This window comes from Dipodomys ordii, unplaced genomic scaffold, assembly GCF_000151885.1.
Source record: "Dipodomys ordii isolate 6190 unplaced genomic scaffold, Dord_2.0 Scaffold36, whole genome shotgun sequence".
Lineage (NCBI taxonomy): Eukaryota > Metazoa > Chordata > Mammalia > Rodentia > Heteromyidae > Dipodomys > Dipodomys ordii.
The window spans coordinates 844,196-871,509 of NW_012267252.1; the positions used below are offsets into that span (position 1 = coordinate 844,196).

General features: G+C 48.3%; 1 protein-coding gene across 1 annotated transcript in view; it reads right to left on the reverse strand.

Annotated features, from left to right (window-relative positions):
• Positions 1 to 6,142: 6,142 nt before the first annotated feature.
• The window catches only part of Tll2 (tolloid-like 2), a 107,394-nt gene continuing 86,222 nt past the window's right edge, over positions 6,143 to 27,314 (reverse strand). The window contains exons 11-21 of the mRNA XM_013017559.1: positions 24,094 to 24,210; positions 23,059 to 23,204; positions 22,442 to 22,637; positions 20,474 to 20,599; positions 19,075 to 19,235; positions 17,787 to 17,967; positions 15,145 to 15,270; positions 13,681 to 13,808; positions 11,282 to 11,495; positions 8,007 to 8,257; positions 6,143 to 7,208 (exon numbers count right to left, since the gene is read on the reverse strand). Of these exons, the coding sequence (XP_012873013.1) occupies positions 7,077 to 7,208; positions 8,007 to 8,257; positions 11,282 to 11,495; positions 13,681 to 13,808; positions 15,145 to 15,270; positions 17,787 to 17,967; positions 19,075 to 19,235; positions 20,474 to 20,599; positions 22,442 to 22,637; positions 23,059 to 23,204; positions 24,094 to 24,210 (1,778 nt within the window). The 3' untranslated portion in view covers positions 6,143 to 7,076. The remainder of the gene's footprint in view (positions 7,209 to 8,006; positions 8,258 to 11,281; positions 11,496 to 13,680; positions 13,809 to 15,144; positions 15,271 to 17,786; positions 17,968 to 19,074; positions 19,236 to 20,473; positions 20,600 to 22,441; positions 22,638 to 23,058; positions 23,205 to 24,093; positions 24,211 to 27,314) is intronic.

Consider the following 27,314-nt stretch of genomic DNA (forward strand, 5'->3'; position numbering starts at 1 on the left):
GTTTGTGTAAGATAAAGTAATAGTGCTCAAAGAATCAGAATTGGTACAATATATTTGTTGGTTGTTACTGATGGTTTGAGTTGTTGGTGATGGCCTAGGGAACGACTCCAAAGGCATTTGCCATCTTGGTGGCTGAGTGTCGCTGGTGAGTTTGCTGTTGGTGGGGGAAGGGGGAGAGATGGCAGTGATTCAGTTATTGAGCGTGTGCTGGAATCAGACACTGTTCTTTCTCATAATCTTCCCATGAGGAGAGCAGTGTTACCCCTATGCTCTGGGTCTGGAAATAGGTTTCTGAAGGCTGCTAGCTTATCAGTGGTTAGGGTTAGGTCCCAGATCTTCCTAACTCCAAAATTCAATGTCTTTACATAGTCCCTCCTCATCTTTACATTCCACATGTGAGATTCCACATGTTTTTCCTTCTATGTCTGGCTAGCATGTCCATAAGTTCCATCCAGGCTGTGGCGAGGGGCAGTATCTCTTGCCCTTTTTGCCTGGTGGTACTAGGGATTGAATGTAGAGGCTGGCAGTTGCTGGGTAAGCATTCCACCACTGAAACTAGGCCTCCAGCCCTTTTGTTTTTGAGACAGGTCTCACTAACCTTACCCAGGGTAGAAATAAAAACTTCACCCCCTTGAATCTGCCTCCAGAATAGCTAAGATTACAGGTGTGAACCATCATACCTGGTGGATCGCCTCCTTTTAAAATTCATCTAGGAACAATGTATGTGTGTATGCGTGTACACACACATACACAATTGAATATGTAACATATACATATATGATGTGTGTAAGAGATACATTATACATATAAAGTATATACATGTATGATATACAATGTACATGTACATATATAATTCACAACATACAATGTGCATATATACACACAATGGAGTGTATATATACATATACACACACATAATGGAACATATATACACAATAGAACATGTAATGCATATATAAGTGTGCATATATGTATGTATATACACACATATATAGTTTCTTTAGGCGTTCATCCATTGACAAACATCCAAACTATTTCCAGAATCCTTTAGTAAAGAAAACACAGATGCCTCCAGTTTTTCTTCCCAACTTAACAAATGTCACTCGATTGAGTCACAAATACACACCACAAATCAGTCAGTTTCCTGGAGAGTTTGTGATCTGCCTGCTGAGAATATAGTAGTAAGCAGAGTGCATAAGAAAGAGGATACCATTGTTCCAATGGGTGGGAAACGAATACAGCTGAAGCCTCTACTCTCAAAATGAAGGTGAGATCAGCAAAATATTACCTGAGATTTTAACAAACTAAGTATGTTGCACAAAGGAAAGTAATTAAAAGCCCATCTCCTTGACTGCATTGAATTCGGAGACCCTGAGCTTTGAAAGTCTACAAGTCAGTTTCACAGAGAAAAATGTTTGGCTGAGAAAAGATGCTAACACTCACCATTTCCAACAGCCTCCCAAGAACCTCTCCAGGCTCCTTTCTCGCTGGCTACTGGCTTGTAGCTCCCATTGTAGGAACACCCAACTGGAGCTGCTGGAGAGGCAGGGCGAGAGGTGGCTCTGAGAGAGCCTTGGCCAAGCCATGTATGGTCAGGGGAGTAGCCAGGCCCTCAGCCCATCCCTCGAGAAAGATGGGCTCTGTCCCTTGGACACTGCATGCGGCTCAGGTCTTCTATCCTCTTTGTCTTTATTTTCTGGCCTTCTTACTTTCCTGGCAGTGTCATCTCAGCAAAGAAGCCCCCAGCTGGCCTGAGAGATTGGAATCTCCCACAGCTGACCACTCTCTAGAAACAATGGGTCATACAGGCTGAGGCTGGCCACTCGGTCTCCAGCTGAGAGGCATGCCCATGCTCTTGGCCATGAGGACAGTGACATGTCACCCGCTCACTGCAGGGGATGGCTGTGGGATGTGTGTGCTGAGCTCACTGCGTCTGGGGCAGGCAGGGGCAAGGCCGCCACAGTGAACAACTCTGTGGTCAGTCAGTGGCCTGATGCCCAAGTCCTCATCGTTAAGTGAGAATCTCCAAAAGCTCTGACTGCTGTACAGTTTATGATTTATCATGAACTTGCTTCTTTAAGATAGCAAGTTGCCAGCAAAACCAAATTATAACTAATAGTGCTGGCCATTTAAAGAAAACCATCAAGAGAGGAGCAAAGAGAGTTGTAATGAGAAGAGCAGCTGAAATGATGAGGGAGGTCGCTGCTTTAGATGATGCCACGGGAAGCTGAACGTGGACAGTCTGAAGAGGACAGATGCGTGAAGGATCGAGGGAAGAAAGACGCAGGCGTGGTATGCTCTCAGAACCGGAAGGAGGCTGCTATAGCTGTAACAAAACCAAGGAATGACCCAGAACTTAAAGACAGAGTGGATCTGAGGCCTGATGATTCAGGCCCAGCAGAAGACAATGAGATTTTTTTTTCATCCCTAGAACAAGGGGAAGCCCTTCAAGGGTTTTAAGTGATAAGAAAGCATGATCAAACCCTACTTCAACATTTGGAAGTATGTTTTCTACTGGATGTGTGTCACTTTTACACCTGTTGTAGTGTTGTTTTTTTTTAAGTCATTAAGTCCAACTATTGTAAGGTGGGGACCGTCTGTATTGAGCCTGATGCTCATCTCCTTAGAAACAGTAGAAGGAAACACTTTAGTGGGCAAGTGGTTGAAGACACCAGTGGTTCTCTGATCATTTATATCTCTCCATCATTTAAATTGGTACAAGTCCAGCCACATCAATGACTGGCAAGACCCCCCAACTTGGCCAGCTTGGAGCACTCTCAATGACTACTAGCTACAATGGTCTTTCGGGGCTGCTACATTGAACATCATTGCCTGGACATCTAACAGTAACTAGGTGTCTTCTAAACACAGCTCTGGAGTCCCAGTTCAAGGCTCCAGCAGGTTTGGTGTCTGATGAGGACCTGCTACCCGCCTCACTTACAGGCGTGTTTTTGCTGGGTCCTCACAGGGGAGAAAGGGCAAGGGGCGCTCTGTAGTCTCTTTTATGGGGGCATAAATCTCTCATAACCTAATCACATCCAGAGGCCCATTTCCTAATACTGCTGCATTGGGTTCTAGGACTTGAGTTGATGAATTTTAGAGCACATAAATGCTTCTGACCTCAATGGCCTTGTTCTGTTTTCTGTGTCCTTATCTAAAATGTCAGTAATGAAAGTAGTAAAGAAATAAATTATTAAACAGGACCATGATCACTTCCCTACTGTAACATCACTAGTAAGAGCCATTAATGTCATGCGCCCAATATTTCCAGTTTACTTTGTTCTTATCTGAAGTCAAGCATAGCCATATAATGTGCTTTGGTCAGTGGAAGGTGAGTACAATATGCTACCCTGTATTAATAACCTGTATTAATAACCGGTGTGATCTGTCATCTTCCTTGTGTCATGCATGCTCTAGATAGTACCACTCTGTCAGCCTGGTTATAAGGATACAGTAAAGAGTTCCCAGACAACTAGATAAAAAATATAGTGTGGGCAAGAAATAAATCTCTTCAATGTGAAATTAATGAGAACTTGGGTTGTTTGTTGTTGCAGCATAAGCTAACCTCTACTCACTGATACATGAACATTTATAAGCTCACAAACTCCATGGTGAGGATATCTATCATCTATCATCATATATCTGTCTGTCTATTTCTCACCTATCTTTCTACTTACATATCATCTAGTTAGTCTCTCATCTACCTACTTACCTAGTTTACATAGACATCTCGATTAAATACTAGTGGGCCCCAAAATGTGGTAACTGTGAGAAGGCCATCTTTAGCTTATTATAGTTTTTTGTTGTTTGAAGACAATCTTGCTACATAGTCCCAAAGGGCCCTGAACTATGTAACCCAGGCTGGTCCCAAACTCATGATCCTCCTTCCTCAGCCTACCAGGGGCTGAAATGACAGATTTACACCACCTTACCAGGTTGCTTCTGTTTTCCTAAGTCCATTAGGAACTCTGTTCTGGAGCCAGGCATTTGGATTCTCATCAGAGAGTTGTAAACTATTATCAGGAACACCCATGTTGTCTGAAGTAGTAACACAGACCCAGGACACATCAATAAATCACATTCTTTAATGAAACCACCCTTTCTAGACAGGCATATAAGCTCCTCTCAATGTTCTCTTTGAAACTGACATTTTATGGAATGACTCAAAATAAAGAATATCTTATATTTATAGATAACACTTTAAACGATTTTTTAAAAAGAAATCTTTTAGGCATTTTGGTATTATTATTCAGAAGTTTAGTCTATAAAGCAAACTTTTAAAATATCTGGTGGAAGCCAAAGGAACATTCATTCCTGAAGTGAAGAAAAATGTTACCATATCCGAGGGCTCCCACGTTGCCCAGACTGATGGGAAACCTCCCAAGTGCTAGTTAACTGTGTTGAGCCAATTAATTTACTAAGGCAGAGAAATTTGCAACTATCATGAAACTTTAGAGAGAAATAATGAAACAGAAAGAAATAGAAGGAAACTTTCAGAGGAAAATAGAGATTATAAATGAATCAATGCACACACACACACACACACACAGCCTTGCTTCATCTATTTTGGAGAGATCTGATTGGCCCACATGAATTCCAGATCCTTCTTTGCCCTGGGATGCTGGTTCTAGCTTGTGCTAGATCACAGTATACTAGAATTTGACCAGGATGGAGACCCAGACCCCAGCTACTTCATTAGGTTATATGTGTGAACATAATTGCTTTGGGGCATTGAGATATCGTCAGGTCCTAGCACCCAGTTAGACAAAGCAAGCGGAAAGAGGTACTCCAACCCCTTCATTTACTTCTGGGGATGTTTCTAGGCAGACCACTGAGCAACTGGAAGAGCCAAGGTAGGAGTCTGGTCTTTCTGCTCAATGAACTCTCCCTTGTGAGGCCAGCTCTGGTGTTCCTTGCAGGACCTGTGTGGTGCATAGATCCCTGTAGGTTCCAGACTAGGCCCAAGCAGCCTCAGTTGAGTCAGAGCTCACAGCTCTGAGGCTACATCACTCACAGGCCTAAACAAAGGTCTTTGTAAGAGTCCCATTGTTGCAGATGGGCCGTGTGGTGACAACTGGTGGAAGCTGTGGGTTTCTGGAAATGTCCCTCCTGCAGAGCAAAAAGAAGCCTCTGTGTGTTATGAAGGCAATGAACGCTGAAACTGCTTCTCCCTCACGACTGCCTCCCTGTCCATCTTCTTTGGACTTCTAAAGGTTAAATGTACAGAATTTTCCTCTCCTGGAAAAGGGACTCTTAGCAACCACCGGATGCATCCAGGTTTCAGTTTCAACTTGGACAGACAAAATGGAACCTCAGAAAACACCGAGATCAGAGAAATGGGACCCACAGGAACAGGAAGATGGATCTGACCCAGGGGAGACGTTGCTCTACTTGCCATATCAAAGTTCACCCTGAGCAGAGTGGGCCATCCATCCAGACATGAAGACGGAAGGCGAGCCTCAGTCCAGGGCTGGGATAGGCTGGAGAGAGCTCAGGAGGAGGTGGGCAGAACATGTGGAGCCAGCACTGGAAGCTGGGGCCAGAAAGCTACCGCCAATGGGTGGCATTTTTCACACTGCTGTGATTTAAGGCTTTGACCACTGATCCTTTACATCCATACACATATACACATATATTATTATAACTTTGATTTTTTTCTGTTTTGAGAAAAACTTATTCCCATGTCTGTCTGTCTGTCTTTCTTTCTTTCTCCTAGTTTTATTCTAGGTTTTACTCCCAGCAATCACTTTTAATTTGAAACAGTCTTCTGGCTACAAAGTCTGATCTTCACAAACTATAACCCTTAGCCTTTCACAAACACCTTGTTTAAAATGATCCTTCATTCCCAAAGGAATTCAGGAGCCTGGGAGCTCACTGGAACCACTCATGTGCTGCCCTGTATTCAAATGCAACTAAACAGGACTTCTGGCTATGTAAACATTACTGTAAAATTATTCCAACATAAATATTCTTTTAAAAGCTAACATACCACACAGCTTTGAGCTTATAATGCCCATAGATGCCTTAATGAAATGCCATTCAAAACAACCTCCTTGCTTAAGTTATACCTTGAGGTATTAAAATTACGCAAATATCATCTCTATTTCTCTAGAACAAGTGCCAAGGCTGGTGGGCCTCTAACTTAAAACGAACAGTGTTCACCCCACCAGGACCTGCCCTGGTCCCTCCTAAGATGTGTTTGCACGTCTTGCAGATGCACTTTGCCCTGGCGGTCAAGGAACTGAGGATCACCCCAGCAGTTGCTGCCATTGCTGGAGGTTATCTGGAAGCCAGTGGGAGCCCAGGCATAGATGGTGTCTTCTCAAAGTCAGCGATGGGAAGGAGTATCAGGAAGAGTCAAGACATTTTCTTTTTGGCAAACAAGATTCCCAGCAGCAAATGTTCTGCTGGGATGTCCAGTGGAGGCCATAATCCCTAATGTAATTAGGGATAAGGGAACCCAAAGGGGTCAAAGAGGCAGAGGAAAGGCAAAGGTCTTCCAAGGTCATGATGATGACTCTCATGTTTGCGCTGTAAGCAGCTACCTTGTCCTCTACCGCTCTTTGTCCTCCACGTTCCTAGCTGACATGTCCCTGGCAGAGAAAAAGCAAAACTTCCTAGCCAGTACTGGGAGTAACAAATGAGCCACAGCCACATGATCCTCATTGCCCAGTGCAGACAGAAGACAGGCTGTATCTCCAGGATCTAGTCGCACGGCAGGCATCTATGGAAACGTATCTAGAACAGTGGAATGACCAGCCCTTAGCTGGCCTGTTGCCCCATAGGAGCAAGGGACGGACAATGAGAATGAACAAGCATAGCTTGCGTGGTCAGTGACTTCAAACCTTTACCTTCTGAGGCCCGTGAGTGCTAACATTATAGCTGGAACCAAGGGAACACTTTTCTCTTTCATTTTGTGGGCCAAACCCTTAGGTAACTTTTGTCTAACTACATACCTTCCAGATTGGATTTTAAGTTTTTGTTTGAGAAAAAGACTGTACACTGTTTGGGGCTGGCTCTCAAGGTGCTATGACAAAGCCCTCCTCAGTTCCTGTCTTTCTACAACTTGGGCCTTCCTATTTCATGTGCAGAGCATCCTGAAACTTGGTGCTGGTATATTGGGCGTGGAAACCTTTCTTGTTGATGGTGTCGTCTGTGTGGAATCGAATCATCAGGGAGTCCCCTGCAGAGTAGATTTCTTCTAATGGCTGAGGAGAGGAGAAAGGAAAACCAGAGAGCATTAGGCAAGTTGTCTGTGGTTGGAGTTTAAATCAGAACAGGACAGTACTCAACTTGAGGACACAGGATGGCTGATGGTACAATGAAGCATCCCCAACGCCAGAGGCTCTGAGGGACATCCAAACAACTCAATGCTTTCAAAGGAAAGCACCGCAAAACTCTTGCTCTCTAGGGCTCTGTGGGTCTTGCTTCTCCATAGAGGATCCAAGATGCATAGCGCACAGAGTCTACCATGCACCAAGTGCACAGGTGGGCCAGGCCTGCCCTCCCTTATCTCAAAGAAGCTTTGCAAGCACTCTGTAAGGCAGCCGCTACATCCATGGCCCTGCTGAGCAACCTGAGACCCCAGATCACAGACAGAGGTGAGAGCTGGCTCAGAGCTTTCTGACCAGGACTCCCAGGTGCTTTGCCCATTACCATTGGGATGTGTCTCCCAAGAGACCTTGAACAAGGGTCAGGTCTCCGTCCCAAGGAGGTCAGGAAGATGGCAGAGCTGCTGTGTTTGTTGGAAAGGTTATGCCAGGCACTCTGGGAGTGGGAATCACGCTCCCACTGCTGTCTGCTGGGTCCTGGCAGAGACAAGGAACTTCCCATTCAGGACCTCCAAGGGATCCTGTCCTTGGATTGCACAGCTTCAAAAGCTTTATCCAACCTCCAACTCCTGTTTCCCACTCTAGTGCCAGCAAGTGGCAGGGGCAGCAATGGCTTACACGCCCAGGTGTCAATCTGGCTATTTAGCACCCCCCCCACCTCTGGGTGCGACTCACCCCTGAGCCACAGAAGCGGCCAAGCCTGGGTGCTGAGCTGTCATAGCCATCGTAGGCCTCCATGTAGTCATAGCCACACTCAGCCTCCTCCTCCACTTCGAAGGTCCGGAAGATCAACTCCACGCCATAGCCATCCTCCGCTACTATCACCCAATCACAGCGGGCCTGGCTCGGGTAGTTGTTGTCCCCAAACTGGGCGTGGGAATAGAGCTCTTTGGTCTGTACTTCGGCCTTCAGCCTGCCCCCACACTCTGGGGCAGAGAGAGGAAGAAGACATACCCTCAGTCCCCAGAGCCCTGGTGCCACCCCACCTGCTTCCTGCCAGCTGCTCTGCAGAGCCCCTACACGAAGTCCTGTCCTCCCATTTCACAGAGGAGTAAACAGAGGCAGGACGTCTGAGGTCAGCACTCCCCTGGGGGGCTGAAATCAAACTGTCCATTAGAAGCCAATCTCCTGTTTCCAATGGGGCCACGCAAGGCCTCCCAGAATCCCTGAGCATGCCACTGAAAAAGGCGGGCTGCTTTTTTTCTCTCCCCATTTAAGGGGGAATGGGGCTGATGAATGGCTTGCCTGACCACTTGCTGGGTCTGACAAGTTAGGCCAGTACAGGAAGCAGAAGGGCTCACTCAGGCCGGCCTTGACTTGGTGTAATGTGACATTGCTGCCACCAGAGGGCACCTCAGAACCACAGGTAGCCCCATAGGAGAAACCTCAGCGTGCTGGTCTTGCTTGCTCTTGCATTTGAGAAAACCTACTACAGGCTGAGGTGGGGGTCACAGGGGCGTGCACCTCAGAGTTCTGGCTGCATCCTTCAGCCATGGCTTCTGAATTTTATTATTTTTGTTTGAATTTGTGTACATTTGTAACATCAGAGGGTCGGTGGTGATGCTTCTGTCCACACACATGCACGTTGCACTTTGAACAAACTCACTCCCCGCCTCCATGTTCCCATTTCTGCTCTTCTTCCCCTTTGCAAACAGTGTTGGTGGGTATTGTGCTGTGTGTGTGTGTGTGTGTGTGTGAGAGAGAGAGAGAGAGAGAGAGAGAGATCCTTTGATTCTCTTAACCCCTCAATACCCTCTTCCCTTGCCTTGCTGGTCCCTTCTTGGACAGACCCTCAGTTTACACTCATGACCCCTGACCATTTTACTGGAACATCGGCTCAAGTTGGCCTGGGGCGTATACCAATGTGTCTGTAGGCCACCTCAGTGCACATGGATAAAATGGATAAAGGAGTCTGATCTGGACAGGGAAGCCCTTGAGATTCTGGAGGCAGATTCCTCCATTCCTCCTCCCCAGTGTGCTACACAGCACCCGACCCTCCACCTCCAGGAAGGGAGTGTCCCAGCAGCGCGAGTGCCCCATGCTGTGGGTTCTGAGCACTTCCAGGTTTGGTTCACATTTCTAGGCACTGATGGAGCTACATCCCCAGCTGGCCCCAACCCTGCTGCACTTGAAGCTCTCCTATGCTTCCTTCCCCTGGCCTGGAATTTCTTCTAGATCTGACCTGTCTTTGGGAAATTTCCAGTTTTCTGAGCCCCAGATGGAAATAAAATTAGCACAGAACACAGAGTAATGCAAGAATGCTCCTTCCTTACCTGCTGGGGCCCCAGGGGGCTGAGCTCAACTTTACCTACACCCCACCAGCACCACTGGGCTCTGAGCACCAGCTCATCAGAGTGAGGGAGAAGCACTTAGTCCCCAGCACCTTCCTTGCTGGTCAAGCAGCTTCCAGAAGTCCTCATTTGGGCCTGGGGTGATTACAGCCTCCTGGTTCTATAACCTGTGGCTGCCCAAACCTTGGAGGTGTCCCCACACACCACGCAGCCCTTTATAAACAGTGCCTTTATCACATTCACCTCAACAATTACCTTTACATCCAAACAACCAAGAGTGCCCCCAATTTCCTGCTGGGACTCTAGGTTACCTCCAGTACTTGATCTCTGGCTGCATGCACAAGACAGTGAGGTCACTACTCAGTGGCCTTTAAACTCCTCTGGGGAACACGCCATGCAGTGTCTATGGCTAAGCAGGGCAAACTAGCCTGCCAGGCAAAGGTGATTGTTGTTGTTTTGTTTGACCTGAGTCCTGGTTCCTGGCTTGTGTGCTCGTGTGTGTGTGTGTGTGTGTGTGTGTGTGTGTGTGTGTGTGTGTTAGGGACATTAGGGCTCCATGGCTATGTTCTCTGGCTCAGATGTGCAGAAGCTGTGAGCACAATGTAACTCCCGGATGGAAGAGCCCACGAGGCCTCTATGTCTGCCCCTGGAGCTGGTCCAGGCGCTAACTAGCCTCCTGAAGCTGTAAGAGCAGCTCCTTTTCCTCCTGACCTTCTACGTAGAAAAGCAAATAATGTAAGTTATGAGCATAGGCCTTTTCTTCCCCAAGGGATCACAGAGCTACTGGTATTTTGAATGCAGGAAAAAGTAACAGGGAACAGAAGTGTTTTCACTTTCCCATTTTCCTACTCAGAGGATCGAAAGGACTGCTGGCTATCGCTGGCTCCCAGACTACTAACTTCACAGGCCAGCGAAATTACAAGTACATTTTTGGAGGGTGGAAGAGAGGAAAGGAATTGATGAAGGGTTGCCTACATCAAATTTTGACATTTAAAGACATCAAAAGGGGCTGATAGCCTGCCTGGCTCAGTGAGAGAGCATCTGCCATCAAGTGAGAGGCCCTGAGTTCCAACCCTAGGAGCAAAACGAATGGAAATAAGCAAAGCAAAACCAACAAATGACCTGAACGACCACCACCAAAAACCTGCCACCTTTTTGCCTATGATGACTGACCATTTCTTTTCTCTTTTCTTTTCAGTTCTCTCTCTCTTCCTTCCTTCCTTCCTTTCTTCCTTCTTTCTTTCTTCCTTCCTTTTCTTTCCTTTCTTTCTTTCTTTCCTTTCCTTCCCCTCCCTCCCTCTCTTCTTTCCTCCCTCCCTCCCTTCCACGTGTGCCAGTATTGGGGCTTGAACTCAGCGCTTCATACTCTTGCTTGTTTGTTTTTGTTTTTGTTTCTCAAGGCTGGTGTTCTACCATCTGAGCCACAGCTCCACTTGCAGCAATTTGTTGGCTAATTGGAGGTAAGAGTCTCACAAAGCTTTGTGTTTAGGCTGGCTTTGGACCTCGATCCTCAGATCTCAGCTTCCTGGGTAGCTAGGATTCCAGGCATGAGCCACCAGTGCACAGGTCCATTTTATCACACAGTGTGTCCCCTCGACGGCTTCTCTGCCTTCACCACACACAACCCCATCTCCCCCGCAGTGCCCCGCCACTTGGTACCTGTGCTATGTGCTGCCTGAAAGCCTTTCCTCTGCACTGAGGCGTCCGAATAGAACCTGAGGAACAGGCTGCTGCCCGATGCCACTATGGGCTCTGGCTTCTTGCTGCCACAGAATCGACCGAGGGTAGGGGCCAGGATGTCAGGTCCATCGTACATTTCCAGGTGATCATAGGCACATTCCTGGTGCTGCTCGATCTCAAACTCATTGAACGTCTGGGAACAGAAGAGCAGAAAGTAGAGCAAGGACCTGGCATGGAGCGGGGGTGGGGAGGGGAAAGGCGAGCTGTCAGTGGTGGTGGCATCTGTCCAGCCTGCCATGCAAGGAGGTGCCTAACCATGGAGCTCAGGGGCACTGGGGAGAGGGGCTCCGTTCAGCCTCCTTTTGGTCTCCAAAACAACTCTGAAGACACATGAGCTACTCCTACCATGCCACGATCCCTTTGTAGGGGAGACAAGCAGAGATGGTTGATAACATGGTGACCACCAGTGAGCAGCAGTTTTCCATCCTAGCTACGCATTCCCAGCTCTGTCCTCTTCTCTCCCTTCCCTGAATTCCAGGAACCAGCAAGGGCTGAGCATTTCCCTCAGGCCAGCAGCTGTGCCGAATGCTTTACAATATTACCTCATTTAACGTGCAAAAGTCTACCCCGACTCCACAGGTGTTGAAAGCAAGCATACATCAGGTGACTTGCCCAAGGTCACACACTGACGCAGTAGGGTTGTAACCCAGGAGTGGTCTCAGAGACTTTTAAAAAATTACCAGTTCTGAAGCTTGAACTCAGGGTCTAGGCACTGTCCCTTAGCTTTCCTGCCTGATTTGGCTTGATTGTTAGATCTCAGCCATCTTAGTAGTTAGAATACAGGCTAGAATACATCTGTGAGACAACATTTCTGTCTGCTGTACAGACAAAATAGGTATGACTGTGCCGAGCATGCTGCTCTGTGTTCCATTCCCTAACGGTTATCCAGGATGAATGCTGCCATTGCAAACACATTCCAGCAGATGGCAGTCTTGGGAAGGCGTGCTTTCTTAAATGCACTCTGGATCTACTCTCACCCAGATCTGAGGCTGTTCTCATGACCCATGCAGCTCCTGGGAGCAACCAAGGAGAGCAGTTCCCACGTGCAGCATGTACTGGACGTGTGGGCTGAAAGCACCCTGTATCCCTTCTGCATGTCTCCATGCCTGTCTACCTGTCTAACCTTCACTCAAGGAGATTCACCTGTCCACATCTCAGTTAGGGCCCTCAGCACTAAATAACCTCACAGTCCCCATGCCGCTGGCCACTGGTGAGCATGCTTGCATCTCCGATCTCTTGCATTCTCCCTGAGTTAGTGTTCTGTCATTGGCAGGACAAATCCTGCTCCTGTCAGTATTTAGAGGATTCGTTTAAAATAATAACAGCAAAAATTTTGTCAGCCCAGCTGGCAAAGTGAATTTGCCATGTACTCCAGACTCTGGCAGTCCCTGGGAGTTAAGAAATAAGACTGAGAGAGATATATTTCTCCTTTGAAATAACCAAGCAAGTGGTTTGAGACCACACATCAGTTACATGAATGAGACTTAATCAAGACTTGCAAGGATTTTCCTTTTTAATTCAAGAAAGAACAAACATAACTTTCCTATCACTGATTGGATAAATATAAGTTGTAAGATAATTTGATCTCATTTGAGTGGCCTAAGTAAGAAAAAAAATCTATATTTTCCCCATATACATGCATAAGAAATTTCTGGATGCATTCAGAAGAAAATGCTGAGGGCACCCATTTTCCTTCCCAACCTTCAGTGCTTACTGAAATTATTTTTTAAACCTTGAGAATGTCATGTTTGGGGTTATTTTAAAAAAAAATCAACACTGGGGCTGGGAAGGTGGTTCAGTGGTAGAGCGCTTGCCTTGCATGCATAAGGCCCTGGGTTCGATTCCTCAGCACTACATACGCACAAAGAAAAAAGCCAGGAGTGGCACTGTGGCTCAATGGAAGAGCACTAGCCTTGAGCTGAAGAGCTGAGGGACAGCGCCCAGGCCTAAAGTTCAGGCCCCACAACCGGACCAAAAAAAAAAAAATCAATACTGAAACAACTGAATTTCAACAGCCCTGCAGATCTGTGGGGTACACACACACACACACACACACACACACACACACACACAGAGCCATCGTGGGCCAGTGGAGTTACAGAGCTGTTGTGTGTGACCTCTGTTTTCCTTCTACACCACAGCCCCATGAAGCAGGCTTTATCAACACCCCCACTTTCTACACAGTGAATCAAAGACCAGGAAATTCTGGGTAGAACCACAACTAAGTGTCAGTAATAGGAAGTGGCAGAGCAGAGACTCAAACTCAGGCCTGCCCAATGTGGAAATGCAAGTTCTTAACCAGCTACGACATGACTCACGAGTTTCACCCTGTGGCCTGCGGTAGAAGAGATGTTCCAGGTGCACTCCCTCCGGCTGGGGTATTTATCAGGCCAGTTGGGGGTTGCCAGGGTCCCTTCTGCACTGCTAATTTTGTGTGCACAGCCAGCTGGGGGGTCACAGGGGGGAGAGAGAGTGTGTCATTCACTTGTAAACAGCATCAAAGGTATTTGTTATAGGGGTTTCTTCTCTGGTTTCTTTGTCTTGGGGGTCATCAAAGATGAGTGGGGGGCAGCCTGAATCCAGTGCTCTTTGGTGCAGAGATTTGCTGATTTGTTTGAATTGCGTTCCTGCCTACCTCACTGTGGCTCAGGAGCCAGGATATTCTATTAACTGTCCACAAGGATGCTGGCATTGCAAATAATACTAGGTTAGAAGCACCGGCCTTGGGGTCAGATGGAGCTCAGTTCAGGTCCTGATTCTACTACCTATGGGGCCTTATTTATAAAAGGGGTATCAGCCTCGTACATGCAGATTAAGTGAGATACCACATGTAAGAGGTAGCTGAGATCCTGCCCTGGGAGAGCAGCAGAGATCTCGCTGTCACTCTATGCCCTGTGCATGTGCCTCTTTCAGCTTTCCAGCATGTGGAGAACTCTCTGCGTTGTCCTGGTTATTGCTCTGCTCTCACAGTACACCCCCAGGACCTGCACACTAATTGCACCCTGGGCAGTGGTTAGACTGTGTCTTCCTCTGTGCTGAGCACTCATTCAATTATTTTACTCCTTCCCATTTCCTAGTAAGAAAGCCGGGGTGTGGGGGGCAATCTATGGTCTTCACAGGTCACCACACCCAGCGAACATGGTGGACTCTGTGGCATCAAGGCCTGGTGCCTGAGTTTATCACAGATGTTCAAACTGTTTCACAGGACAGAACCAGAATGGAGGGGTGGCTTCGAGAATGACTGGACTCCCATGAATGAATGGAGCATGGAGAAAAGTTCTCCCCAAATTCTTGGTCCCTATAAGGCCGGTGTTTGGGTAATAGTATTATGGCATATACGGTGGCTGATATTTATTGATACCTGCGTGTGTTATATGCACCAGGCTGGAATGCTTTCTAGGCATTCTTTTAATATCTACGAAACTTCAGGAAGGAGGCACACTGAGCCTCTTGCTGAGTCTCAGGGACTAACTTGTACAAGGTCACACCACTAATGAGTGGCTATCTGGGGTGTAGACCTGGGCCTATAGCTTAACCACTTTTCAGTAACTCAGCATGGGGCACCTGAAGAAGCCAGGAACACTGAACCACTCCCAGCAAACCAGAGCAAGGCACGCAGAGGTTGAGGCCCAGACTCAGGCCTCTCCTGGAGCAGTCCGGCCCACCCCACCCCACCCCACCACAGCCCTGCCCACCCCCACCGCAGCCCTGCCCACCCCACCTCCCTAGCGCATGTGCCCACGGGGGAAGGGCGTGCAGCTGGACCCAGAGGTTGCCCTCACCCTCTTTGCAGTCGTGCTCGTTCTCATGCAGCCGATACCCGTTCCGACACCTGCACAGGTAGCTCCCGAACGTGTTGACACACTCGTGCTGGCAGCCACCATTGTCCTTGGCACATTCATCTTTGTCTGGGAAGATCAATGGAATCTCTGGTTGGGAGGGTCCCTCATGGCTCAGACCCTGTTCCAAAGCACCCTCCTCCAGGGAACCTCCCTGACTGTCCCCCATCATCCTCTTATGGTGTGTGTGTGTGTGTGTGTGTGTGTGTGTGTGTGTGCTCACATGGTTTGGCAGGTATGTTTGATTCCCTCAGCTCCTAAAACTGTTTGCCACACCGCACATGTGTTCTCTGCCCCTGCAGGAAGGATTCCTATTATAGCAAAAGTCACTGGGTACTGAGTATGTCCTAGGAGTGGGACCTGCCCCAAGCACTTCCTATATGTTATCAAGTTCATTTCCACCCAACCTCAGGAAGGAGGGCTCGTACCCATTTTTCAGGTAAGCAAACAGAGGCTGGGAGGACTGGGGTGCCCAGAGTCACTCAGCAAGTGGCCTAAGCGAGCCACCTGCAGGTCTGGGCTCACACACCACTTCCTGCCTGTGGACTCAGGAGGTCAGTGAGTGCTGACCCTGCTGCAGCCCTGCCTGTGGCTGGGACACGGGGCAGGGCCTGACTGTGTGCCTCAGTGGTCTCCACCCAGCACCCCAGGACAGGAGCCAGCCCCTCCATTCCTGGGTTCTTCTGGGGACACTCGTAGGCCCTCACCCTGCTCAGACTCAGCTCTTCTGCCCTCAGAGTTCCAAGGCAAGCATGGAGGTGTGCCCCACTCTGGAGACTCGCACACCTCCTCTCAGGGAGGTGCTGGTCCACTCCCCTACCCGCCCAGCTCCACACTTGAGGTCTGGCTGGATCACAGGCCTTCACAGCACCCCTGCTGAGGACCTGCAGAGGGTCCCACATCTGGTTCTGATGAATCCTCACTCTTCTGTCTACATTCAAGGTCCTCTAAAACCCAACCCCACCCAACATGGCCCACCTCATCCCTGGTCTTGAGGACTGACTTGGTTCAGTCTGCTCTCATCTTGGTCTCTGTACTCAGTTTGAGACCCCAAACCCAAGCTCCCACTGCTTTCTCTTCTTGGACATTATCACTTTCTTTCTATTCATCCCAGCCCCACCCTTGTCCTGTCCATCCCTTAGGCCTGGCCTAGAACACCATGCGTACTACAAAAAGCCTTCCCCTATGTTCCAGGTAGCCAGGATTCCTCTCCTTCCAACATCCATCCTTGATACTCTGGCCTACCCCTAAGGGCCCCAAAATGCAGGATGAGGTAAGCTTGTTCACACCCTGGCCACCTATCTGAGCCCGGTGCTGGGTTGTACCCCAGCAGGCACTCTAAAACAAAATTTATCAACACAGATGCAGTGGCTCATGCCTGTAATCCTAACTACTCAGGAAGCTGAGATCTAAGGATTGAGGTTCAAAGCCAGTAGGGAAGTTAAGTTGGAAGATTTGTATCTCTAATTAACCAACAAAAAGCCAGAAGTAGAGCTGCGGCTCAAGTGGTAGAGTGCTACCTTTGAGAGAAAAAGCTATGGGACAGCACCAGGTTCCAAGTTCAAGCCCAATACTGGCAAAAAAAATGAAATGAAGCAAAACAAAAACTACCAAAAAACCCTTGTCAACAAGAGACTGCCCAATATAGATCTATCTATCTATCTATCTATCTATCTATCTATCTATCTATCTATCTATCTATCTATCTATCTATCTATCTATCTATCTTTCTATTTCAGAGGGAACTCCAGCCACCTTCCAGGCACATATAAAGCCTATAAGTAATTGGCTTCTTGCTCAGGTCTAAGCAATTAGAATATAAAATAACCTAACTACAGTCCTTTTTTTTTTGGCATGGGGCTTGAACTCTGGGCCTAGGTGCTGTCCCTGTGCTCTTCAGCTCAAGGCGAGCGCTCTACCACTTGAGCCCCAGCACCACTTCCGGGTTTTCTAGTGGTTTATTGGAGATAAGAGTCTCACGAACTTTCCTGCCTGGGCTGGCTTTGAACCGCGATCCTCAGATCTCAGCCTCCTGAGTAGCTAGGATTACAGGCATGAGCTACCGGCACCTGGCTTAACTACAGTCCTTAAACAGTCCACACTATAATGTAGTATGACCCGCAGGCTCTGCGGGTGGGCCTACATTTCAGATTTCTGGTCCCTAGAATAGTAAGAATATAATTGTATCTTAAGCTACTCAGTGAGTTGCAATTTGTGATGGACGCTCCAAAACATGAGTAAAGACCTTGGGTCCATGGGGCTGGGAAGGTAGCTCAGTGGTAGAGCGCTTGCCTTGCATGCCTGAGGCCCTGGGTTCGATTCCTCACCACCATATAAGCAAAAAAAGAAAAAAAGAAAAAAGTGGCGCTTGGCTCAAGTGGTAGAGCGCTAGCCTTGAGCTGAAGAGCTGAGGGACAGAGTTCAGGCCCCACGACTGAACCCCCCCCCAAAAAAAAAGACCTTGGGTCCAGGTGCCCATATTGGGAGGATGCAGGGGTGAGCTAAGAGGGGACAGGGACTCAGAGGTGGGAGCTTGCAAAGTCACCTGACCATGAGCTGCATGCCTCGCCTCCTCATCCACCTACCAGAGAAGAAGTGGGCCCGGAAGCCCCGTTTGGAGACCGTGTTGTCAGACTTGAACTCCACGCGCATGTTGTTGCTCTGTGAGGTGATGACCTCGGGGGTCTCAGACCCGCAGAACTTGCCGTGCAGCCTAGCATCAGGGGACAGGCCACTGCGCACCTCCACGAAGTCGTACTTACAGACCTGCGAGGGAAAAAGGAGGAAAGCAGCCCTTACGCCCATCTCCCAGCCCAGAGCCCCTGGCTAGGTCTGCACCCTGCCATGTGGCCCCATGGGCTCAGGCTAGCTCCAGCGGTGGGGAAGGGGGGTTCCCCTCTATTTCTCTATGCTGATCATTAGACTAAGTTCCAGAGGCTGCCAGGGACCAACCCTGTCTTTTGTGCCTTTCTCGCAGCAGGGCCCCAATCAAGCACCACCCCACTTGCGTCGATCATTTTATATCATGGCTGCCATATGATATTATCTTGAAGAAAGCCCCCCCCCCCTTGCTGAAGGAGAAGAGAAAGAGAAGGAAGAAGGTGCAAGGGAAGGAGATTCTTAAGCCACTGACACAATCCAAATCCTCCATGTCCTCATGCAGAAAAACAAAAGCTCGGAAGGGCACAGACAACATGTCCGGAGTTCCACAGCTCTGCAATGGTGGTACAGCAATGATTTTCTCTAAAGGGACGGCTGGATAGTCTACACATGGGTTTTGTCTGTGCAATGTTCACTGTGAAGTGAGGTCTGTGACTCAGGTCATTGCCAGTGGGCTTGTCTCAGGCTATAGGCCTGACTGGCAGAGGGGCACCAGGCTGGTGGTTCTTTAAGGGAGCAAGGTAAAAGTCCTGTGTGACCCCCCCAGGGGGGTCCCCCTCCAGTTCCATGTGCAGACACAGGACATACCCAGCAAGCACTCTGGCTATAGCAGCCTAACTTGGTCATCCATAGCTACTCCCAAGAGAGGGAACAGGCTGTGTGTAGCAACAGCTGAACCTCAGCTGGACACAACCGCCCAGATTCACAGCCCAGGGCTCCAAGCTGTCCATGCTTTTACTCAGATCCCTATTCCACTTGTACTTATCAGTGACAAGAGGGCCCGAGGTAGTCTATGCGCAGCTGAAGAAACTGGGTTAACTCCCACCCCTACCCCAGCCTTCACCCCGATTCTGCCAGACTTAGATCCTGTGACTCTTTCAAAATGGCAGCTTCCACAGGAGCAACCACCCTGCCCGCCAACCCTCCTCCTTGGTCCCCTTTCAGAGTCACTTTGTTAACACGGCTCCCCATCAGTAGAGCACAGATACATACGTCATTGCCTTCCAGTTCGAACACTTCAAACTGCAGGGAGATGCGGTACTGCGTGGGGGCTGCCACTTGCCAGACACAGTTTTTGTTTGTGGGATATTCCTTGGGCCACCCAGGACTGGTGATGGTTCCGTTCAGCTTGGTAATGAAACCGCCACAGGCCACTGTGCAGGGGACACAGAAGCAACATTCATTTGGTGGTTGTTCCTCGTGACTGCGATTTCCCCTTCCACCTCCCTCCCCCTGCAGCAAGGAGCCTCACTGGTCCATCCTGATGATAGAATCAATAGGAGCAGATTCGCTCAGTGTCCTTTTTACTTAGCCTCTGTTTCAAACTGAGGATCTGGAGGAAGGTGGGGACAAGTCTTTTATTGTTTTGAAAATTATGATGCCTGGAGGTGGAGATGTAAGTGGTAGACTGCTAGCCTTTGGAGGAAGGAAAGCCAAGTGAGAATATAAGGCCCAAAGTTCAAGCCCCAGTACCGGCACGTAAATAATAATACATACAAGAAAATAAGAAGATGCATTGACTTGTCACCTAACGGCATAGTTGTGACACCATATGGTCTGGACCAAAGAAGAATTAAAAATGTCTGCACTTCCAGGCACCAGTGGCTCATGCCTATAATCCTAGCTACTCAGGAGGCTGAGATCTGAGGATCTTGGTTTATTTTATTTTTGTTTTTTTGGGTCCAGTCGTGGAGCCTGAACTCTGGGCCTGGGCGCTGTCCCTCAGCTCTTCAGCTCAAGGCTAGTGCTCTACCACTTGAGCCACAGCACCACTTCTGGCTTTTTCTTTTTGCTTATGTGGTGCTGAGGAATCGAACCCAGGGCTTCAGGCATGCAGGCAAGCACTCTACCACTGAGCCACCTTCCCAGCCCCGAGGAGCTCGGTTTAAAGTCAGCATAGGTAGGAAAGTCTGTGAGACTCTTATTCCAATTAGCCAGCAAAAAGCTGAAGTAGAGCTGTGGCTCAAGGGGCAGAGTGCTAGCCTTGAGGGGGAAAGCTAAAGGGCAGCACCCAGGCTGTGAGTTTTAAGCCCCAGTACTGGCTGCACATACAAAATAAATGTCAGCACCAAGCTGTCCGCTGTACCTGCCTTGCATGAAAAGTACAGTCCCACAGGAGAAACAGGTAGGTGAAAGCACTCACCCAAAAGGACTCATAGATTTTTCTGCCTTCATTTTCTGCCTTAATTATGACGTAAATCTCACAGAGCCACGGAAGAAAATGAGTGGTGGCCTGTCTCACCATTTCATTTAATTTCATATAGTTCTGGCAACTCGCACTTGTCCCTGTGACCAAGTTGTTCCTCTCAGCGTGTCTGGGGGTGGGGGGGGGCGTGGATTTCTCACTCTGTTCCCCACCCCATCACATCAGCTTGGCAGGTTCAATACAAACCTTCACATGTCTTCTTGTCAGTAGCCAACTCGTAGCCGGGGTCACAGGCACACATGTAGCTGCCAAGTGTGTTTACACACTGTTGCTCACACCCACCATGGTCTGGCCAGGAACATTCATCTACCTCTGCAGAGAGGAAAGGTGACCTGGCTAAATCCTCACCAACCTTCCTGGTCCACTGCCCACCCTTCCACATCCCGGGGCACCCAGCTGAGACCAGGCCTCAGCTTAGCATAGCTAGAGCTCTGAGTTCTTTCCATTTTCCAGCTGGCAGAGCGAAAGGAGGCTTCCATGCCTAAATACTGAGACAGCTTATGTAGCACCCCAAGAATTGTTTCAGAGAGTATTAAAGAAAGATGGGGCCTATCTCTAGGTATCTGAAGAAATGCCATGAAGGATGCAGGTTCCCTTTACCATGGAGGCTCAGGGAGCAGGGGTGAAAGGGAATTTAACATTCCTTATGGAGGGACTATGGACCAAAATGATCTAGCCAAGCCTTGAATGCTGCGATCACTCCACATCACCAGAAATGTAAGGTGCTCTACTGATTGCCCAGCCAATAACTCTGAGAGGGACTGCCATCTGGCACCAGGAGAGGGATGCTGAGGCCAACTGGTATCCTGGCCAGTGTCATGGGCCAGCTGGGCCCTGAACAGAGCCTGCTACCAGCAAGCGCCAAGGCACGAGTGTCTTTGGCTTGCTCCCACTCTGTTGCAAGCCTGTGGTTATGCTTCCAGCTTCTCTCGCTGGCGTAGTCCTGACACATGAGCTGGGTACTTGTGTCCACAGCACACCCTACTGCTAGTCTTCACTCCAAAGAAACTGGGCTAGGGAAACTGGGCATTATGACTCTTGCTTTGCTCCTTACTCTTCCCTGGAAGCTCCCAAGAGTGACCAGCAGGGCACCAGTGACTCATGCCTGTAATCTGAGCTATTCAGGAGGCTGAGATCTGAGGATCGAGGCTCAAAGCCAGCCTGGGCAGGAAAGGCCATGAAACTCTTATCTCCAATAAACCACCAGAAAAAAATCAGAAGTGATGCTGTGGCTCAAGTGGTAGAGCACTACCCTTGAGCTGAAGAGCTCAGGGACAGGGCTCAGGCCCACAGTTCAAGCCCCATGACCGACAAAAATAAATAAATAAATAAAAAACAGTGACTTCGCATCTCACTGGGCCCTTGGCAGCTTAGGAGGTACAATCATTTCATTGGGCTGATTTCTTTTTCTCTGTTCTGTAGAGGGGAAATAGGGAGCTATGGCTGCCTGTCATGGTGATATGGCTTGAAGTTGGTTCTTCAGGCCCCTAATGCTTCATGGAGAATACAGGAGAACTGTCTAAAAAAGAGACAGAAGAGAGATGGCTCCAAGTGCCAATCATACTTGGAATCCTAGCTTCTCAGGAGGTGAGATGTGAGGATCATAGCTTCAAGCCAACCAAGACAGGAAAGTCCTTGAGACTCTTACCTCCAATTAATCACAAAAAAAGCCTGTGGATCAAGTAATTGAATGCTAGCATTGAGTAAAAACGGCAAGGGACAGCGTCCAGGCCCTGAGTTTAAGCCCCAGTACCAGCATACACTCTTCTCTGCCCCCTCTCACCCTTGACTAGGGAATTCAGTATCTTACCCAGACTCTGGTACACACTCAATGATAGCTGCTGTTCAAATATTCCTAGTTACCAACGCTCAGCTTCACTGTACTCTAGCTTGACCTTGTAAATTTACTACATCTCATTCTCAAGTGCAGAATGATCTGCTTTGTAGAGGCCAAATTTGAGCCTGCTCCTGAAAACTGTGAACTCTGGGCCTGCGGGCGGGTATGCTCAGTACAGCTCTGCAGTGGATGGCTGCCTCCTCCCTGCAAGGAGCCATGCTTGGGGCTGAGGCTCCATACGGGTTTTATGGTTCTTCCACTAGGGGAAGAAATACTTCTTCCTGTGACTGAAAGTGGAAACAACTTCTAATTCATACCCTTGAAAAAACTGGCCGCAAAGCCTGCTTTGTTAATGGAGCTGTCGGATACAAACTTCATCCAAAGTCTGTTGGAGCTCGATTTCACATCATCTGGCTTCTCATAGCCACAGAAGTGGCCGATCAGGGCGCTGTCTTGTGTGGGGCCATCACGGATTTCCAGGTAATCATAGGCACAGCTGTCGTGTCTTTCAATCTAAAGAGAGAAACAGAGGGGGCACGGTGATTCCAGCTGACTTGCATTCAAGGCTTTTGATTTATGAGTGGAATATGATTTAGGAATGCTGCGCATGTGCTGGGCTTCTCTGAGCTCTTTGTGGCAGAAGTCATGGGTGAATCAAACTGAGAAGGAACTAAGAAGTGAGAAAAGACAATTCTACAAAACTTCCTTGGTCTGCCTCCATCCTACCTGTCCATTTCTGTTAGCCCTGTCAGCTTCTCTTACAAAGGAGGTGAAGCAAATCTCATAGACTTGTGACACAACTCACTGTGACCTTAAAATGGTCTCTTAAGTTCCTGTGTGTAACTACACAGTGGAAGTCATCTTCAGAGTGAAGGGTGTGGAGTTAAAGCTGTCACTTGCTTCATGCTCATGAAGACATCCAAGCCCCACTCACCTCAAAGGCTTGGAAGGTAAGTCCCACGTGAAATCCATCCGACACTGTGATCCTCCACACACATTCCTTGGAAGGCCTGTAATCATCGGGGTAGTTGGGAGATTGAATCTGACCGGAGTCTTTGGTAATGTCTCCTCCACACATAGCTTTAGAAAGACAAGCACAAGGAGGAACCAGGTCCCTGGTCATACATTTTAGGAAGAAAGGTAAGTGGCCAATTGTCACCACTAGGTGGCTCCACTCACTAACATTTTCCCCTAATGTCAACAAAGACTGTGCCCCAGAAAGATAAAAGTGCATCTGTTTTTCAACCCTGAAATTCCTCATATAAAGAAAACAACTTTGTAGTGCCCTCATTGTCTATAAAACTCACAAGGAGCTTTTCCAACAGTGGGAGTCAGGTAGCTCTGGGTACATTGAGCAACAAAGCTCAAAGTACCTAAGTGATTCAAAGAACAGAAGTCCGGTGCTACACACAGACAGACAGGTACCTTCCCCACACATACACACACAGCATGTGCATGTACGGATGTGCACACTGTTAGATCTTTTATAAAAACAAAATTTTGGCCTCTCCAAAATTACAATGGCTTGGGCCAAAAAGGGCCTTTAGTCATTTTCTACCAGTGTCCCATTTTTTTAGGGGTTTGGGGCCATTCAGAGAAGAATTTCTTTCGCTAATGAAACAGATAGCAGCCCTGAGAGGTCAAGGTCTTTGCTTAGGCTCACACAGCTATTCAGAGCTCACTGGCATTTGCACAGGCTCTATTTCAGCTTTCCAGCTGGACCAGAAGCAAGGTTCAGCAGGCTGGTGACAGGTAGAGAGAAGTTCGACGTGGGTACTGCTGGCTTCAGCCTTCCAAGTGTGGAGGAGCGACCTGTAATTCTAAGCTTTCCCCCTCTAGTGGTGGGCTGACCCTCGAGGGTCTGCCAAGCTGTATTCACGCCTTGGGGGAAGAAGGACAGAGAGCTGCACAGGAAGGACAGAGGCAAATCAGCTGCAGCTGCTGGCACAGTGCGCTATCATGAACAAACCTTCATATACTGCAAAGAAGCCCTTGCCCAGGATGCTGCTGCTGCTGCGAAATTCCACCCAGAGCCGGCTGTCCGAGGAGATGAGGGGCTCCGGGATCTTATCGCCACAAAACCTCCCTGGAAAGGGGAAAGACACGGTCAGGATGCCTGTGGACAGCAAGAGGTGCTCGCTGCCACTGGAGAGCAAGGTCTGGTTCTTCCGATACGCTTGGCAGACCCTCCCTGGGACCACACCTCCTGAGAATGGGAGGGAGAGTCACACATTCGTATGCCTCATTCAGACAAACTCCACATGTCAGTCCATCAAAATACCCAGGTACAGCCTCTCTGGGGGCCTGCTCCTCATGGCACCTTAATCAGGGCAGCTCGCAAGTAGAGCAGGATGGTGCTCTGAGCTAGCATGCCTTATGGCACTATGGCCTTCCTTTTGGAGCATTGAACACTCTGCTCTCCTTGCCTCAGGGAAAAAAAAGAAGAATGCATCTCCCCATCCCTGTGATCTATGAAAGGGTCCCAGGCCACAGGATGGAGGGCACTAGGAGAGAGGCTTCGAGAGGACACATGGGCCCCTTCTAGGACCTGTACTCCATCCACCTTGGGCTGTGGATGGAACAGGGGGACTCCACGGCAGTTTCAGCCCCTGGGAGACGCATAAAGCTATCCCCAGCCCCTAGGTAGATCCTGGAAGGGCAAAGAGATTCTTGATTTCCCAGCTCTTCCTGAGAGAAGGTGTGAACAGATATGTATATATAATTTGTCAAGACACTCAGCCATGAAACAGACATGAAGAGTTCTGTTCCTCAGGCAATTGACAGCAGCAACATGTAGGTTTCTGGTACAAAGGCATTTGGCCATAGCCCTAACATTTCATGGGTACTTTTATTTTCAATGTCCTGTGACGTGCTGGATAAAAGTCACTTGTAGCTATAAATCTGCTTTATCCTTCTAAGAAAAATGGGGATTGATAAGGTTGGAAGGAGTAAAGGTCACAATGCGCACCTCCTGGTGGCCCACTCTGAAGCATATTCATTGGGGAGAAGGGTGAGAGGGGACTACTACTAGCCTCCTTGGCATCCTCCTGATTTTGGCTACCTGTGACCATGTGGCTTTGGCGATTTAATATTCAGTGAGATGAGATGAAATTGCTGCCAAGACTTAGGTAAGGAAGGACTCACTAGAAGCCCATATATTGTCGGTAATTGTTCCCTGGTGTAGCCAATTGATGTTCATTAGATTCTGGAGACTGACTGACTGAGGAATCATTGATTACTAGCATGGAGAGAGACTGAGCTCGGGGGAGGGAGAGGGAGAGAGAGAGAGAGAGAGAGAGAGAGAGAGAGAGAGAGAGAGAGAGAGAGAGAGAGAGAGAGAGTACATTCAATGGCAGTTAGAAAACTTCAGACCAAAGCTAGAATTTCTTCTTAGCCTAGCCCAAGTTTCAAGTTCAAGTTTTCCCTTTTAAAGCCCCAGCTGTCACAGCCCCTGAGTACTACTTCCAAAAGGGAGAGGGACATCCCCATCTTATTTCTTAAGGATCTAAGGGATGAGATGACCCACTCTCTCTCTCTGTCTCTATCTGTCTGTCTCTCTTTCACACCCACACCCACACACATACACAGACATACATACCTGCTCCAAGGAGAGACCACCCTTGCTCAGTTCTCTGAGACAGGAATTACATGCAGGAATATTTTACTGCTTAGGGAGTATCTCAAACTAGACACCTCCTCCTGTAGTTTCTATCACCTCCCATTAACCTGTGTATCCATCAGTGGATTGTCCATGGGTGAGGTGAGAACTCACAAGATCCAGTCACTGCTGAATACTGCTGCACTCGAGACCAACCATGAGCATTTGAGACTCAAGCCAAAACAAGTAAGGATGGATGAGAGACTGAGTATGGAGTGCTTAGGCTAGAGTCTCACACTAGCCACAGACAGGATGGATAACAGAGGGGCTTTTCTTATATCCACTATGGTGAAGAGTTTGAGGAAGTAGGTCACTGGGGGTGTGCCCTTGAAGGGTTTCTTGTCCCTGGTCCCTCTCCCTCTTTGCTTCCTGGCCATCATCAGGTGAGCACCTTGTCTTTACCATGATGTACCACCACCTTGCCACCTACCTAAGAGCAAACCAGGCCAAGGGGTCATGGACTGAAGTCTCTGAAACTGTGAGGCCAAAGCAAACCTTTACTTCCTTTGCGTTGATTTCTCTCAGGTATTTTGTCATAGCAGTAGGAGTCTAACATACCACTAGTCCTTGGATTAGGTATTGTTATTGATCACATTTCACAGATGAGAAAAGTGCAGATGAGGGAATTTACCTCAGAGCTGGAGGTGGACGCAGAATATGAGCCATGGCAGTTGGAGATCTAGACTTCTACTATCACCTTCTTATCACCACCACCGCCACCACCAAAAAGAATTTGGGTGCAGTTCTGAGCACCGTACATAGTTGGTTCCACCAAATTTTTCCCTGGAAATGTAAGTGTCACGTCCATTTCCCACTTAGGAAACAGACACGTAAGAATGAAGATCATAGTTTCAAACTGGGAAGCCAGTTTATACAATGCCAACCTCAGCTGTGTACTGCAAGCCTCACTATTGGCCTTACTCTCTCATTTTTGTTAGTTTGGGAAGCTGGCCTAGCACTGGGGCATGCAATATGGTGACAAGTTGGGTTGGCCTGGCCTTCCTGAGTTTCTCTCCCCATCTGAAGGAAAGGGGAAAAAGGGCTTTTGTGCACATTGTGGTGCCACAGAACTCTCGACAGTTCTGCATACAAAAAGTACATTGTTTAGAGTAATTCCTTTAACAGAAATAGGGGGGGTGTCAATTTCTAGGACAGTGTTTAAGACTACAGGTTCTCTATATAGCCACTGACTTCTCCATAAAGGCACAATCTCCTAAATGGCCCCTGACATTGAAAAACTGAGTTGAGATCTTTAAGCAGCTGTGAAATATTTCTCAATCCATTTAATTTTCCCTGGAAATCACTCTACCTGGGTCCTGAGAGGCCTCCTTCCAAGGAAACTAAACAGGCTGGAGAAACACTGAAACAGAGACAAGGTATCCAGTTCCTAAACTGAATCCTGGTTCTTGGGTTTAGAGGAGGAGGACCAGGTGGTGGAGGAGGGGGAGGAGGAGGAAGAGTTTAATAAGGATATCAAGAAGAGGAAATGCAGATGAGGGCACTAAAAGTGGCTCCGTGGGGAGTCATAAAGG